Source organism: Sebastes umbrosus, chromosome 20 (genome assembly GCF_015220745.1).
Source record: "Sebastes umbrosus isolate fSebUmb1 chromosome 20, fSebUmb1.pri, whole genome shotgun sequence".
NCBI classification, from domain to species: Eukaryota; Metazoa; Chordata; class Actinopteri; order Perciformes; family Sebastidae; genus Sebastes; species Sebastes umbrosus.
Window position 1 is genome coordinate 26,925,208 of NC_051288.1, and position 14,994 is coordinate 26,940,201.

Sequence of the window (14,994 nt, forward strand, 5' to 3'; positions counted from 1 at the left end):
CCACTTTGCAAAAATGTCCCCACTTTCCAAGAATGTCCCCGCTTTGCAAAAATGTCCTCACTTTGCAAAAGTGTCCCCACTTTGCAAAAAAGTCTCTATTTTTCCAAAAATGTCCCCACTTTCCAACAATGTCCCGTATTTGCAAAAATGTCCCCACTTTCCAACAATGTCCCGTATTGGCAAAAAATGTCCCGTATTGGCAAAAATGTCCCGTATTTGCAAAAATGTCCCCACTTTCCAACAATGTCCCATTTTTGCAAAAATTTCCCCACTTTCCAAAAATGTCCCCACTTTCCAAGAATATCCCCACTTTGCAAAAAATGTCCCCACTTTGCAAAAATGTCTTTATTTTTCCAACAATGTCTCGTATTTGCAAAAATGTCCCCACTTTCCAAGAATGTCCCCGCTTTCCAAAAATGTCCCCACTTTGCAAAAATGTCCTCACTTTCCAAAAAATTCCCCACTTTCCAACAATGTCCCGTATTTGCAAAAATGTCCCTACTTTCCAAAAATGTCCCCACTTTCCAAGAATGTCCCCACTTTCCAAAAATGTCCCCACTTTGCAAAAATGTCCTCACTTTCCAAAAGTGTCCCCACTTTGCAAAAAAGTCTCTATTTTTCCAAAAATGTCCCCACTTTCCAACAATGTCCCGTATTTGCAAAAATGTCCCCACTTTCCAAAAATGTCCCCACTTTCCAACAATGTCCCGTATTTGCAAAAATGTCCCCACTTTCCAAGAATGTCCCCACTTTCCAAAAATGTCCCCGCTTTGCAAAAATGTCCCCACTTTGCAAAAAAGTCTCTATTTTTCCAACAATGTCCCCACTTTCCAAAAATGTCCCCACTTTCCAACAATGTCCCGTATTTGCAAAAATGTCCCGTATTTGCAAAAATGTCCCCACTTTCCAAGAATGTCCCCACTTTCCAAGAATGTCCCCACTTTGCAAAATTGTTCCCACTTTGCAAAAAATATATTATAGATATTTTGATACAAATGTACTTAAAACATTTTTTTTTTTTGCATGTTTTCAAAGTTGAACCGTGAATTTGTTTATTTCTACTTCATGCCACTGCCTCTATTTCATCATGTGTCTCTGATACTGCACCACTGAGCACCTGTTGCTTCATAAAAGAGGATTTAATAATGATTTAATAATGATTTAATAAACTGTTAACGTCTCTGTGTGATTCATTTTAGCTCATTTAACTCAGTCAGGTGTATTTTCTGTTGAAACTGGTCCGACAGGTGCTGAGAGTCTGTGACCTCTGACCTCTCAGATTAAAGTTTTAAAGGCTTTAACCGGCGCTGGGATCACATCAGCTCTCTTCGTCGTCCATGTGAGGGAGACAAACACTCACAGATCTGCTGCTCTGCTCAAACTGCACAGAATAACAGGACTGATGGTGAAGAAGTCTAGTTTCACATCTTGTTTTCATTTGGTCAGATCAGCTGATGAAAGAAAGGAAACAAGAAAAGGACAGAGACGCAGATAAATACAATATCTCATGTTTCAGTACAAACTACAGTTTACAGGTCGAACACATGAAGATGTCTGAAACAGACGTTTCTCTCTCTCTGTGTGTGTGTGTGTGTGTGTGTGTGTGTGTGTGTGTGTGTATGTGTGTGTGTATGTGTGTGTGTGTGTGTGTGTGTGTGTGTTTCAGGAGGGAGTTTTCTGAGCTGATGGAGAAGTACGGCTCTAATCATCATTCAGGACGAATCTCTCCCACTCAGCTCTGCACAGGTACAACACACACACACACACACACACACACACACACACACACACACACACACACACAGGTACACACCTGTGAGGACCCTCATCAGTTTATTAATCTAATAATCTCTACATTTACCAGCCGTTGACCTTCACCTCTACCTTTACCCTAATCCTTAAACCTAAAAGAGTCTAGACTCTTCAGCAGCTATCTGAAGAAGTGAGGACCGTACATAATGTCCTCACTTTGCAAAAATGTCCCCACTTTGCCAGGATGTCTCTGACCTTACTAGAATGTCCCCACTCTCCAAGAACGTCCTCACTTTTCAAAAATGTCCTCCCTCTGCAACAAAAAAGTCCTAACTTTGCAAAAATGTCCCCAATCTCCATAAATGTCCCCACTTTCCAAGAACATCCTCACTCTCCAAAAATGTCCTCACTTTGCAAAAATATTGTAATTTTGCAAAAATGTCCCCACTCTCCAAAAATGTCCTCACTTTGCAAAAAAGACTTGACTTTGGAAGAGTGTCCCCACTCTCCAAAAATGTCCCCACTTTTCAAAGATGTCCTCACTTTGCAAAAATGTCCTCACTTTGCAAAAATGTCCTCACTTTGCAAAAATGTCCTCACTTTGCAGATACAGGATAGGATGTCTTGACTGTATTTGTGAAGACTTTTTGTAAAATGTCCTCACTCTCAAGGTTCAAATGTGTCCCTGCAGGGACAGAAATAGGAGACACTCACACTTTATTCTCACATTTGATTTTTTCTTTGATGTCACAATAAGAAATATTTTTGATTACCAATATTGTTAAAGTGACCTGATTGAACCCGTGCTCTCTTTCTTCTCTACCTCCATCACGCTCTCCCTCCCATCATCCATCACTCTCCACCTCCGTCTCCGTCTCCCTCCCACTCTCTTTCTATTTCCCTCTCCCTCTTTCTTCTTCTTGTCTCCCACCTCTTCCTGCTCACCTCTCTGGTCCTCTTCTTCTTCTCTGGTGTCTGTGTAGGGAAGTTGACGGACACGGCCTCGTCCTCGTCCTCCTCCAGGTCGGAGAGCCCCCAGCTGCTCAGTCCTAAAGAGGGGGGGGTCACCGCCTACACCCACGCCTCCACGCACACCGTGCACACCGTGCACACGCCCACGCACGCCTTCAGGTACGAACCACAGATTTTGGTTCTTCGGTACACGTGTACATGCAGTAGTACATCTTCATGCAGTAGTACATGTCCATGCAGTAGTACATGTCCATGCAGTAGTACATGTTCATGCAGTAGTACATGTTCATGCAGTAGTACATGTCCATGCAGTAGTACATGTCCATGCAGTAGTACATGTTCATGCAGTAGTACATGTACATGCAGTAGTACATGCAGTAGTACATGTACATGCAGTAGTACATGCAGTAGTACATGTCCATGCAGTAGTACATGTCCATGCAGTAGTACATGTTCATGCAGTAGTACATGTCCATGCAGTAGTACATGTCCATGCAGTAGTACATGTTCATGCAGTAGTACATGCAGTAGTACATCTTCATGCAGTAGTACATGTACATGCAGTAGTACATGTTCATGCAGTAGTACATGCAGTAGTACATGTACATGCAGTAGTACATGCAGTAGTACATGTACATGCAGTAGTACATGCAGTAGTACATGTTCATGCAGTAGTACATGCAGTAGTACATGTTCATGCAGTAGTACATGCAGTAGTACATGTTCATGCAGTAGTACATGTACATGCAGTAGTACATGCAGTAGTACATCTTCATGCAGTAGTACATGTACATGCAGTAGTACATGTTCATGCAGTAGTACATGCAGTAGTACATGTACATGCAGTAGTACATGCAGTAGTACATGTTCATGCAGTAGTACATGCAGTAGTACATGTTCATGCAGTAGTACATGCAGTAGTACATGTTCATGCAGTAGTACATGTTCATGCAGTAGTACATGCAGTAGTACATGTTCATGCAGTAGTACATGTTGATGGACAGTGTAGTCATTTGTATTCAGGACATTCAGCAGTTACAGGAAGTAAACAAAGAGCTTCTCTCTGAAGGTCATTTGTCTTTTTGGAAGGCGGTTATATAAACTGTTACATTTTATTTCTGCAGCAACGACTAAAAATAGTGAGAAACATCTTCAGCTATTTCACAGAGAAGTGTAGGAAGACCTGAGAGAGGAAAAGGAAGAGGAGGAAGAGGAGGAGGAGGAGGAGGAGGGTTAGAGACTATCTCATGGTGGGATTTAATGAGTCAATCTTCCTGTCATCCTCTCCGTCTCTCTCCACAGCGACAGCGGCATTCAGTTGATATGCGTTGCCAAGGGAACCGGCCTGGGGCTCATCATCAAGGGCGGAGCCAACCGAGCAGAAGGACCAATGGTGTTCATTCAGGAAATAGTGCCTGGAGGAGACTCCCAGAAGGTCGGCGTCCTCACGGCTTTGCTTTAACATAAACACAAGGATTTGGGTTTTGTTATAAATATACTTCATATGTTTTTTACAAAAACTGCTTGTGGTGTCCTCACTCTCCAAAAATGTTCTCACTCTCCAAAAATGTCCCAAAATTTGCAAAAATGTCCTCACTTTGCAAAAATGTCCCCACTTTGCAAAAATGTCCCCACTTTGCAAAACTGTCCCCACTTTACAAAAATGTCCTCATTTTGCAGAAATGTCCCCACTTTGCAAAAATGTCTTCACTTTGCAAAAATGTCCTCACTTTGCAAAAATGTCCCAAAATTTGCAAAAATGTCCTCACTTTGCAAAAATGTCCCCACTTTGCAAAAATGTCCTCACTTTACAAAAATGTTCTCACTCTCCAAAAATGTCCCCACTTTGCAAAAATGTCTTCACTTTGCAAAAATGTCCTCACTTTGCAAAAATGTCCTCACTTTACAAAAATGTCCTCATTTTGCAGAAATGTCCCCACTTTGCAAAAATGTCTTCACTTTGCAGAAATGTCCCCACTTTGCAAAAATGTCTTCACTTTGCAAAAATGTCCTCACTTTGCAAAAATGGCCTCACTTTGCAAAAATGTCCCAAAAATGGCAAAAGGGTCCTCACTTTGCAAAAATGTCCCCACTTTGCAAAAATGTCTTCACTTTGCAAAAATGTCCTCACTTTGCAAAAATGTCCTCACTTTGCAAAAATGTCCCAAAATTTGCAAAAATGTCCTCACTTTGCAAAAATGTCCCCACTTTGCAAAAATGTCCTCACTTTACAAAAATGTCCTCATTTTGCAGAAATGTCCCCACTTTGCAAAAATGTCTTCACTTTGCAAAAATGTCCTCACTTTGCAAAAATGTCCTCACTTTGCAAAAATGGCCTCACTTTGCAAAAATGGCCCAAAAATGGCAAAAGGGTCCTCACTTTGCAAAAATGTCCCCACTTTGCAAAAATGTCCTCACTTTACAAAAATGTCCCCACTTTACAAAAATGTCCTCACTTTGCAAAAATGTCCCCACTTTACAAAAATGTCCATACTTTCTAAAAGATGTCGTTGTGCTGCCCATTATTTACAATTGCATTCAATAAAAACAAGAATAAAAAGTGAAACTGGCGTTTAATTCCAACAAAATAATAAACTGCATCAAGAAAGTGCCATTAGGGCTTAAAAACCAACAACGACTAAAACATCATGACAGTAGTTAGACATCATTCAGGCTAATTCAGGATTCTGAGGCTGTTTTTGACAATAAGATAGATAATATAAGATAAAACTTTATTTATTCTGAGAGAAATTGTTGTGCAGCAGTTTCAATACAAAGAGGGAAAGAGTGAAAATAAACTAAATATACCCAGTAAAAGTTCAAAAAACTAATGTATACAATGTCAGAAATGTAAACGGCCTGAGAGACCAGCGGGATCGCCAGCTTTCTTTCACTTATATCTTCCGCAAGCACAAAATTCATCACCACTTTTATGCAGATGACACCCAGATTTACGTTAAATCTCAACAAAGTAGTTGACTTGCATTATTTAATATTATTTACTCTAAACTCACGTCTTCAGCTGGTACAAAATGCAGATTCTACGCTTTTACTAAAAAATCAAATATTGTACCCAGAAGTCACCTAAAAACATGGACTACTTTTCTGTGTCTCAGTGGCTCAGTTGGTCCGTTGGACACCAGGACATGAACATCTCTGTGTATTTGTGTCGTTTCAGGACGGCAGGCTGAAGGTCGGAGACCAGCTGGTGTCCATCAACAAAGAGTCCCTGATCGGAGTGACGTACGAGGAGGCCAGGAGCATCCTGACACGCACCAAACTCAGGTCCAACACACGGGGACACTTTTACTAAGACTTCCAAAAGTCATGAAATGTAATCTATTTGATCCGTGTACAACCTTTTTTTTCGTGATGCTCAGCACGACTTTCAACAACCTACGTTTTAGTGCTTTTTCCTACGAATGTCCAGCAACACGTGATGCACGTATCAATTTCCGCTCCAGTATTTTCAAAATAAAACTACTTAGTTACGTTTAGGAATAGATGGTGGTTTGGGTTAAAATAATTCCAGAAGTGCTTTAACTTAGTACAAAAGTGACAAATAAAGTCTGTTGTTTTTTGACCCACCCATCCACCCTGACCTCCTCCCTAGTCGGCATTTGCCGCCCTCTATACTTCCCACTTTACAATGTGAAATTCGTGTCTATATACATGAATCAATACATTAAATTTCGTGACCGTTTCACGAACAGATGCATGACTCGGACGATATATTTTATGGTTTCAGATTTAGTCATTTCGAGTTGGTGAGAAATATAATTCAGTTCAACACCTTTCAGACTTTACTGGGTCAGTTAATTTGCTAAGAATACTTATTTTTTTTAATGTAGTTTAACACAGCAGATTGTAAGGTTATTAATGTTCACAGACAGTACAATTTGTATTTTTATTTTGACATTTTTTGCAAGGTCAAAAATACAAATTTCAGTATTTAAAGTTATATTTTCTTTTGTTTTCATTGTTTTCTGTGTTACATATTTGTGACATAAATGTTGTCTTAATTTAAGGGAAACAAATTAAGACCAATACTCTTGATATTACAGTTAATGTGAAAGTTATATATTTAAAACTTCACTGTCCTGTGTGTCGTAGACCGGACCCCACGGTGGAGATCGCCTTCATCAGGCGGCGGTCGTCGTCCAGCTCCAGCAGCGGGCCTCACAGCCCCATCTCCCTGCAAGGAACCGCTGGCGGACCCCAGACAAGGGCCCCGGGGCCGGGCTCCGTGCCTCCGCAGCCCGCCGTGGTCACCAAGATCACCTCCAGCAGGAACCCGGCCTGTGAGACGCTGCCGGCCGTCAACGTCAGCCAGGTGGGAACTTCAGAGCCGCACAACGATAAACACAAATATATTCAACCAAAACTTTAAACCCAGATTCAGACTAAATATGAATCATTTTAAACTTCATGCTGCATAAGACTTTACACAAATAAAACTCTTTCTAGGAACTTTCTTTGACATTTTGATGCACCATTTAGATTTTTGGAGCAAATTAAATGTATTAGGAGTTTTTCTTTTCTTTTGTTTTTACATAAGTTGCACACATCTTTTTTTAAAAAAAAACATTTCTAGGACAAATTGACATGAGAAAGTTAAATTTAAACTTAGTTTACTCCTCAAAGTCAGATTGTTTCAACTCAGTCTCACGGCAGTTTGTGAAATAATCATGAATTTTGATTTATGTGATTCGCGTTCATAGACACGAATTTCCCTTTTTTTTCCGTGACGCTCAGCACGACGTGTCAATTTCCGCTCCAGTTTTTTCAAAATAAAACGACTTAGTTAGGTTTAGGAAAAGATCGACATGGTTAGGATTAGGAAGAGATTGTGGTTTGGGTTTAGATAACACTAACTAAGGGCTGCAACTAGGAAGTTACTTGACAAAAACTACTTAGTTAGCTTTTGGAAAACATCGCGGTTTATGTTGAAATAACTTCGGAAGTGCTGTAACGTTAAGTGACAAATAAATCAACATTGACTTCTGGTTTCACACGGGACATGAACAGCGTCTCCTGGTGAAAATCTGGTGTTTTTAGACCCACTCATCCACCCCGACCTCCTCCCTACGCGGCATTAGCCACACTTTATACTTCCTGGTTCACAAGTACGTGGATTAAATACGAATAGATTACGGCTGACCATCACGAAAAAAAAAAATTAATTTGTGTATATATATACAAATCAATACGTTCAATTTTGTGACTATTTCACAAACTGCTGTGCGACTGGGCTGAGTATTTTCATCTCTGTTATTTACTTCCAAGCACACACGATAAAGCTCACCATCTTAGTTTACAGCTATAAGTAATCACAGACTCCGGCTGAGGCTGATGGGAATCATGTAATTAGTTTTGCAGGTATTTGGTCATAAACCAAAGTATTGGAGAGAAAGCAAAATTTGTATTTATTGATTTTGATGCAAGCACTAAATTCACCACCACTTTTATGCAGATGACACCCAGATTTATGTTAAATCTCAACAAAGTAGTTGACTTGCATTATTTAATATTATTTGTTGATTATTATTATTTTTTCTCAGACGTGAAGCACAAAGTCTTTTTCCATCTTATCAAAAACAAATCTGAAATAGTTTTATTCTGTCATCGTTTGTTCCAACCTGAAGCCAAACATCTTCTTCAAAAGGGAGAATCAAGTTCTCAGATACATGAAGAAGATTTTAGGAGAATACGTTCCTCAGGTCTGTCTTAAGGTTTCCTCAGAAACGTGAACGCTGTAAGAAATGTCTCCATGTCTTCTTTATGTTACACAACCACCTTCTGTGATGTCAGTCATCGCTCTCGCTGCGCTGAGCTGAGGTCGTGACACACCAACACGTGAACACGTACGTGAACACACTCTTATCAAACCACTATTAATATGTTGTGTTAATGTTTGCAGGTGCGAGTGTCTCCAGTCAGAACGGAGCCGACACGTGTCTCGTCTCCACCGGAGAACGACAGCATCGCTGAGACCAACCCTGGTACGTCTTCTATCCATCATTCTCCCTTATGAATAATAGAATATAGCATAATATATATTTAGAGGAGGTGATTATAACGATGGAAAAACATACGTCATCATTTATTATGTGGATTTAAAATGCTCAATCATTTTACAAAACCGTCAGGATATCATATATGATAATAATGATACTCTGAAAATGGGGTTTAGACACGTGCACATATGACCTGCTTTAAACTGGGAGGTGTAAATGAAAACCGGGCAGCAGTTGTGATGGAGACAGACGAGATGGGGGGGGGGGGACAGATGGCGTGTGGTTGGCTGCCTGTCGGAGGAGGAAGTGAGACAGGCGGGAGGTCTGGCCTACGATTGGCTGAGGAGGTGTGAAGCGTCATCTCGTCTCTGTGTGAGAGAGACAACCATGAGGTCTTTCTCCGTGTGGACATCGGAGTCTGACGTCAAACTTAAAGGAGGACTCGTTTACTGTTCAGTGGTCCCAGTAAACCAGTAAACCAGTAAACCAGTAGACCAGTAAACCAGTAGACCAGTAGACCATTAGACCAGTAGACCAGTAAATCGGTCAAACTCTGTTTCTAAAGTTTTAAATATCTAATATCTGTATTTCTATGTTTCTGTCTAGAGGCGGCCGGCAGTCAGCAGCCTCCTCTGAGGAAATGTTCCCTCAACGCCAGCTGTCGCCTCAAACTGGAGAGACTGGAGCAGGTGGGTGTCTTTCAGAGATACACTGATATATACTGGTGGAGACAGACAGGTAGATGATCCTGGGACATGAGGACAGGTAACATCAGGTAGATGATCCTGGGACATGAGGACAGGGAACATCAGGTAGATGATTCTGGGACATGAGGACAGGGAACATCAGGTAGATGATCCTGGGACATGAGGACAGGTGACATCAGGGAGATGATCCTGGGACATGAGGACAGGTAACATCAGGTAGATGATCCTGGGACATGAGTACAGGGAACATCAGGTAGATGATCCTGGGACATGAGGACAGGGAACATCAGGTAGATGATCCTGGGACATGAGGACAGGGAACATCAGGTAGATGATCCTGGGACATGAGGACAGGTGACATCAGGTAGATGATCCTGGGACATGAGGACAGGTGACATCAGGTAGATGATCCTGGGACATGAGGACAGGGAACATCAGGTAGATGATCCTGGGACATGAGGACAGGGAACATCAGGTAGATGATCCTGGGACATGAGGACAGGGAACATCAGGTAGATGATCCTGGGACATGAGGACAGGGAACATCAGGTAGATGATCCTGGGACATGAGGACAGGTGACATCAGGTAGATGATCCTGGGACATGAGGACAGGTAACATCAGGTAGATGATCCTGGGACATGAGGACAGGGAACATCAGGTAGATGATCCTGGGACATGAGGACAGGTAACATCAGGTAGATGATTCTGGGACATGAGGACAGGTAACATCAGGGACATAGCAGCAGGAGGAAGGTCACAGAGTTAACCAGACTGAGAAGCCTGAGCCGTAACCTCTGTAGCTGAGTCAGTGATCTGGAGAAGACTGAGTGAAGCAGCGAGGTTTATATCTGACTGCAGCGCTGATGAGGAGACGGGCTGCAGGTGTGCAGCTCGAAGCAGGTGAATCAGGTGAAAGCAGGTGAATCAGTTCAGAGGCAATCGGAGAGCCAGGAGGTGTTAGAGGCAAAAAAAACAAGCTAAAAATAAAAGCTATGATAGAAATAAATAAATTCATAAATAAATACATACATTTAAAAATAAATAAAAAACAAATGCAAAAATAAATAAATAAACTTGAAATAAATAAATAATTACAAAATTTATAAAAGAATAAATACATAAATAAATACTAACATTTAAAAATAAATTTGAAATAAATGCATAAATAAAAAATAAATTTGAAATAAATAAATAATTAAAAAATGGATACAAAATAAATACATAAATAAATAAAAGGGAAAATTAAACAGAAGAGTAAAAAATAAGGGAATTAATAAAAAGATAAATTAATAAAGACGCCAGTTAAAACAGAAATATAAATGTATGTCACATTTCATCAGTTAATTAATGGCTACATATATTTTTTATATTATTTTTGCTACATTTAATGACATTTATTTATTTATCGAATCATTAAATCATTAAATTAATTAAAAACGTTCATATCAGAGCCGCTCCATCATCTCAGACATCGTCCCTAGATTCAGAGATACAGGCTGATGTGTCATGTGACTGTTTCAGGGGCATCACCACTGTGTGTATTGATCTGTGTGTGTATTGATCTGTGTGTGTGTGTGTGTGTGTGTGTGCAGGCTCTGGATCTGCTCGGTCTGAAGCCGACAGATGCTCAGCGGCAAGCGCTCCGGTCCAGACTACGAGCTGATCCAGCGGGGACGGTGGCCTTCACAGGTAGGACTCACTGAACCCCCCGTTAACCCTTGAATAGATCACTCCATCTTTATCAGTGATATTTAACCCTTTAACCCCCCCCCCTCCTCCTGCCTCCATGTAGCCTTCCTGTTGTCCAACCAGCGTTTGTGAGGAGAGATTCTCTCCAGCTGAACATCCTGAATCAGATGTTACTGTACTACAGATATTAGAAGCACCAGCCGAGGTTTTAAAGGGACTGTTAGTAAGAATCATAAATGTCTTGTTAACAGCTTCACCTGTGGCCGTTAAGTCAACTAAAGTCAGCGTCCTGTTGCTGGCGCTTGTGCTCGCTCTACATAGACATGAAGGAGCATCGCTCAACACAGTGAGGAGACACACGTCAGCTAAAAGCACAATATCATTCTATATTTCAGCTGCTTGGCAGTAATGTTAGCTGACCAGACCAAGGTCTCTCCATGAATCAATGCTGATCCTAGTGTTGGCTTTTCCTGCCTCAGCCTCTCGACCGCGGCCGGAGGGAACGGGGGAGACGCCGGAGTTTTGGTGGGAGACGACAACGTTTCTCTCCGCGGAGCCCCGTCACTTCACAAGACACGGGAAACCTCTGTTGGTCTGGAGGAGCTGCAGCAGTTATTTCTGCACAAACGTCCACTGAACATTCACTAGATATTCTCAGAGCTAAACTAACTCTTCTGCAGTGTGGAGTGAGCAGCATGCACGTGAGAGGTGGAGCGAGACAGCGAGAACGCGCGCGGTGTGTGAGTGAAGGCAGGCAGAGGCGGAGAGACTCCGGCCAAACGCTAGCATGGGATCCCGACCCGGTAGATTTATACCTGTAAAAAGTTACAACCAGTCCCTTTAAAGGAGCCGAATGTCAGTAGAAACATGCAGATATAAACTGTGTCAACTTGTGTGTGTGTGTGTGTGTGTGTGTGTGTGTGTGTGTGTGTGTGTGTGTGTGTGTGTGCGCGCGCGTGCGCGTGCGCGTGTGTGTGCAGACTTTGAGAGCCAGATCAGGGATCTGTTCAGGCCTCAGCTGGAGGAGTTGTCCGTCAGCCAGCCCGGGTCCCGGTTCACGTCTGACGACCTGTCCAGTTTGTTGGAGTCGCCGACCAACCAGAGGGTAGGACATCGATCTGTTGATCTGTGAACCGTCCAATCAGCACGCTGTAAAGATCCTCTACACAGAGTCAGAGCAATAATCAATCACAGCAACTGTACACGCTCTTATTCTGAAAAACAATCATTCATCACCGTGAACACACGCACGCACACACACACACACACACACACACACACACACACACACACACCGTCCTGCTGCCATTAACACTCACTAGAGAACCACATGAGGATTCAGAAAATAGTCCCACACTAATGCACCGTTTCCTCCTGCTGGTCTGAGAGAATCTGTTTGAGGAGATTAATAATGAAACTATAGATTAGTGTTTTTAAATATTGACGTCTTCAGTAGGAACCAACGGGCCACGGACAGGAAGTCAGACCGTATTGAGAGACGAACCAACATGTTGTTGGTTTGATGGGATTTGATGATAATGACGACAATACAGAATAACATCAGACTGACCCTAAACTAAAAAATAAATAAATAGATAAATAAATAAAAAAATAAATAAAAAAATAAAAACAAAATAGATAGATAAATAAATAAATGAATAAATAAATAAATGAATGAATAAATAAATAGATAAATAAATAAATGAATGAATGAATAAATAAATAAATAGATAAATGAATTAAAAAAATAGATAAATGAAAAAATAAATAAATAAATAAATAAATAGATACATTAATTAATTAATAAATAAATAAATAGATAAATGAATAAAAAAAATAAAAACAAAATAAATAGATAAATGAATAAATAAATTCGATGGATAAATGAATGAATGAATAAATAAATAAATAAAATTACTGAGATGTCCTGGTGACTGTAGAAAACAAGGTATTTAATTTATTATAGATAATTTAATTTTTCTTATTAAGAGAAATGTCCAAACGTCCTTTTTAATGTCTTTATGATGATTTATTCATAGGTTGATTGATAGCAGGGTTTTGATGACTTACAGAGTTATTAGTTATTAGAGAGTATTTTAATGTAATATATTAATTGTACTAATGAAATGTACCCTGACTGAATGAATTGGACTCAGTTTAATAATTAAAGGCACTCAGTTACGTGATCGTGACCTCACGTGTTCTCCAGCACCTTTATACTACGCAGCTGCCGTTAATTCATGTAAATGTGTGTTTGTCAGCCGTCGCTGTCCGACTCGGAGGACCTGGAGGAGATGGAACGGCTGAGGAAGGAGCACATCGAGGCTCTGAGGGAGATCAAGAGGCTGCAGGTAAACGCACCTGAACACTTTTATACTTCCTTTATTTATTAAACATTCAAATAAAAAGCTGCTGCGTTCGTCGCCCCGCTGTGACTCCACGTCTCTCCACAACTTCCTGTTGACTTCCTGTTTGTTGCCGCCTCTTCAGGAGCAGCTGGTGGAGTCTCAGAGAGTTCACCGTCAGATGGAGGAGGAGCTCAGCAAGGTCACGCAGGTGAGTCACACCTGCTGCATCTGCAACTACTCTATTTACATATTTGTTTTTAACTTGTGTCTTAAAATATTTTGTTTCCCATAAAGTGTAATAAATTAAATGTAGTTTGTTTAGGTGCTTCTTTAATGGAGGTATTTAATCTAAATTATTTTGACGTTTATTGCTTATTTCTTCCATTTTAACATGTTATATGTTACAATTATATAACGTGAAAATGCAGTTAATGTACTAATTGTAGCCCAGTTTATATTGGATGCAACTTTAACAAATATATAGAGGCATAAAAACAACAACAAATCTTGTGATTAATATATTTAGTTCTTCTATAAGTGTCCTGTTTTTTTTTTTCTTTTAAACTTGCATTTATATATTCTGTCTATAATTTTATTATATATTTTGATTTGAAATATTTTGACTTTAATTGTATTTATCCCATTTCAGCGCTCTTAACATTATTGTTATTATTATTATTATCAGAATTTGTATTATTTTATTATTATTATTATTATTATTATTAATAATAATAATAATAATAATAATAATATTATCGTTATTATATCTTTGTTATTATTATTATTATTATTATTATTATTTTATTATTATTATTATTATTATTATTATTATTATTATCATTATTATTATCATTATTATTATTATTATTATTATTATTATCATTATTATTATCATTATTATTATTATTATTATTATTATTATTATCATTATTATTATCATTATTATTATCATTATTATTATCATTATTATTATCATTATTATTATTATTATCATTATTATTATCATTATTATCATTATTATTATCATTATTATTATTATTATTATTATTATCATTATTATTATCATTATTATTATTATTATTATTATTATTATTATTATTATTATCATTATTATTATCATTATTATTATTATTATCATTATTATTATTATTATTATTATTATCATTATTATTATCATTATTATTATCATTATTATTATTATTATTATTATTATTATTATTATTATTATTATTATTATTATCATTATTATTATCATTATTATTATCATTATTATTATTATCATTATTATTATCATTATTATTATTATTATTATTATTATCATTATTATTATCATTATTATATGTGAGTGCAGGACACATTTGTTTGAGAAAACATGAAGAAGAAAATATCTAATTTGCTCCTAAAATATTTCCAACATTCAACAACGTCCATAAAGATGAATGTGTGTGTGTGTGTGTGTGTGTGTGTGTGTGTGTGTGTGCGTGCGTGCGTGCGTGCGTGCGTGCGT

At 38.9% G+C, this 14,994-nt stretch overlaps 1 protein-coding gene across 2 annotated transcripts in view; it reads left to right on the forward strand.

Moving 5' to 3' along the window:
* The window catches only part of stxbp4 (syntaxin binding protein 4), a 53,851-nt gene that overhangs the window by 18,998 nt on the left and 19,859 nt on the right, over positions 1 to 14,994 (forward strand). For both annotated transcript variants that reach the window (XM_037756012.1, XM_037756013.1), the window contains exons 6-16: positions 1,667 to 1,746; positions 2,736 to 2,883; positions 4,027 to 4,159; positions 5,903 to 6,009; positions 6,838 to 7,057; positions 8,645 to 8,726; positions 9,348 to 9,430; positions 11,043 to 11,139; positions 12,120 to 12,244; positions 13,401 to 13,490; positions 13,630 to 13,695. In XM_037756012.1, coding sequence (XP_037611940.1) covers positions 1,667 to 1,746; positions 2,736 to 2,883; positions 4,027 to 4,159; positions 5,903 to 6,009; positions 6,838 to 7,057; positions 8,645 to 8,726; positions 9,348 to 9,430; positions 11,043 to 11,139; positions 12,120 to 12,244; positions 13,401 to 13,490; positions 13,630 to 13,695 — 1,231 coding nt within the window. The remainder of the gene's footprint in view (positions 1 to 1,666; positions 1,747 to 2,735; positions 2,884 to 4,026; positions 4,160 to 5,902; positions 6,010 to 6,837; positions 7,058 to 8,644; positions 8,727 to 9,347; positions 9,431 to 11,042; positions 11,140 to 12,119; positions 12,245 to 13,400; positions 13,491 to 13,629; positions 13,696 to 14,994) is intronic.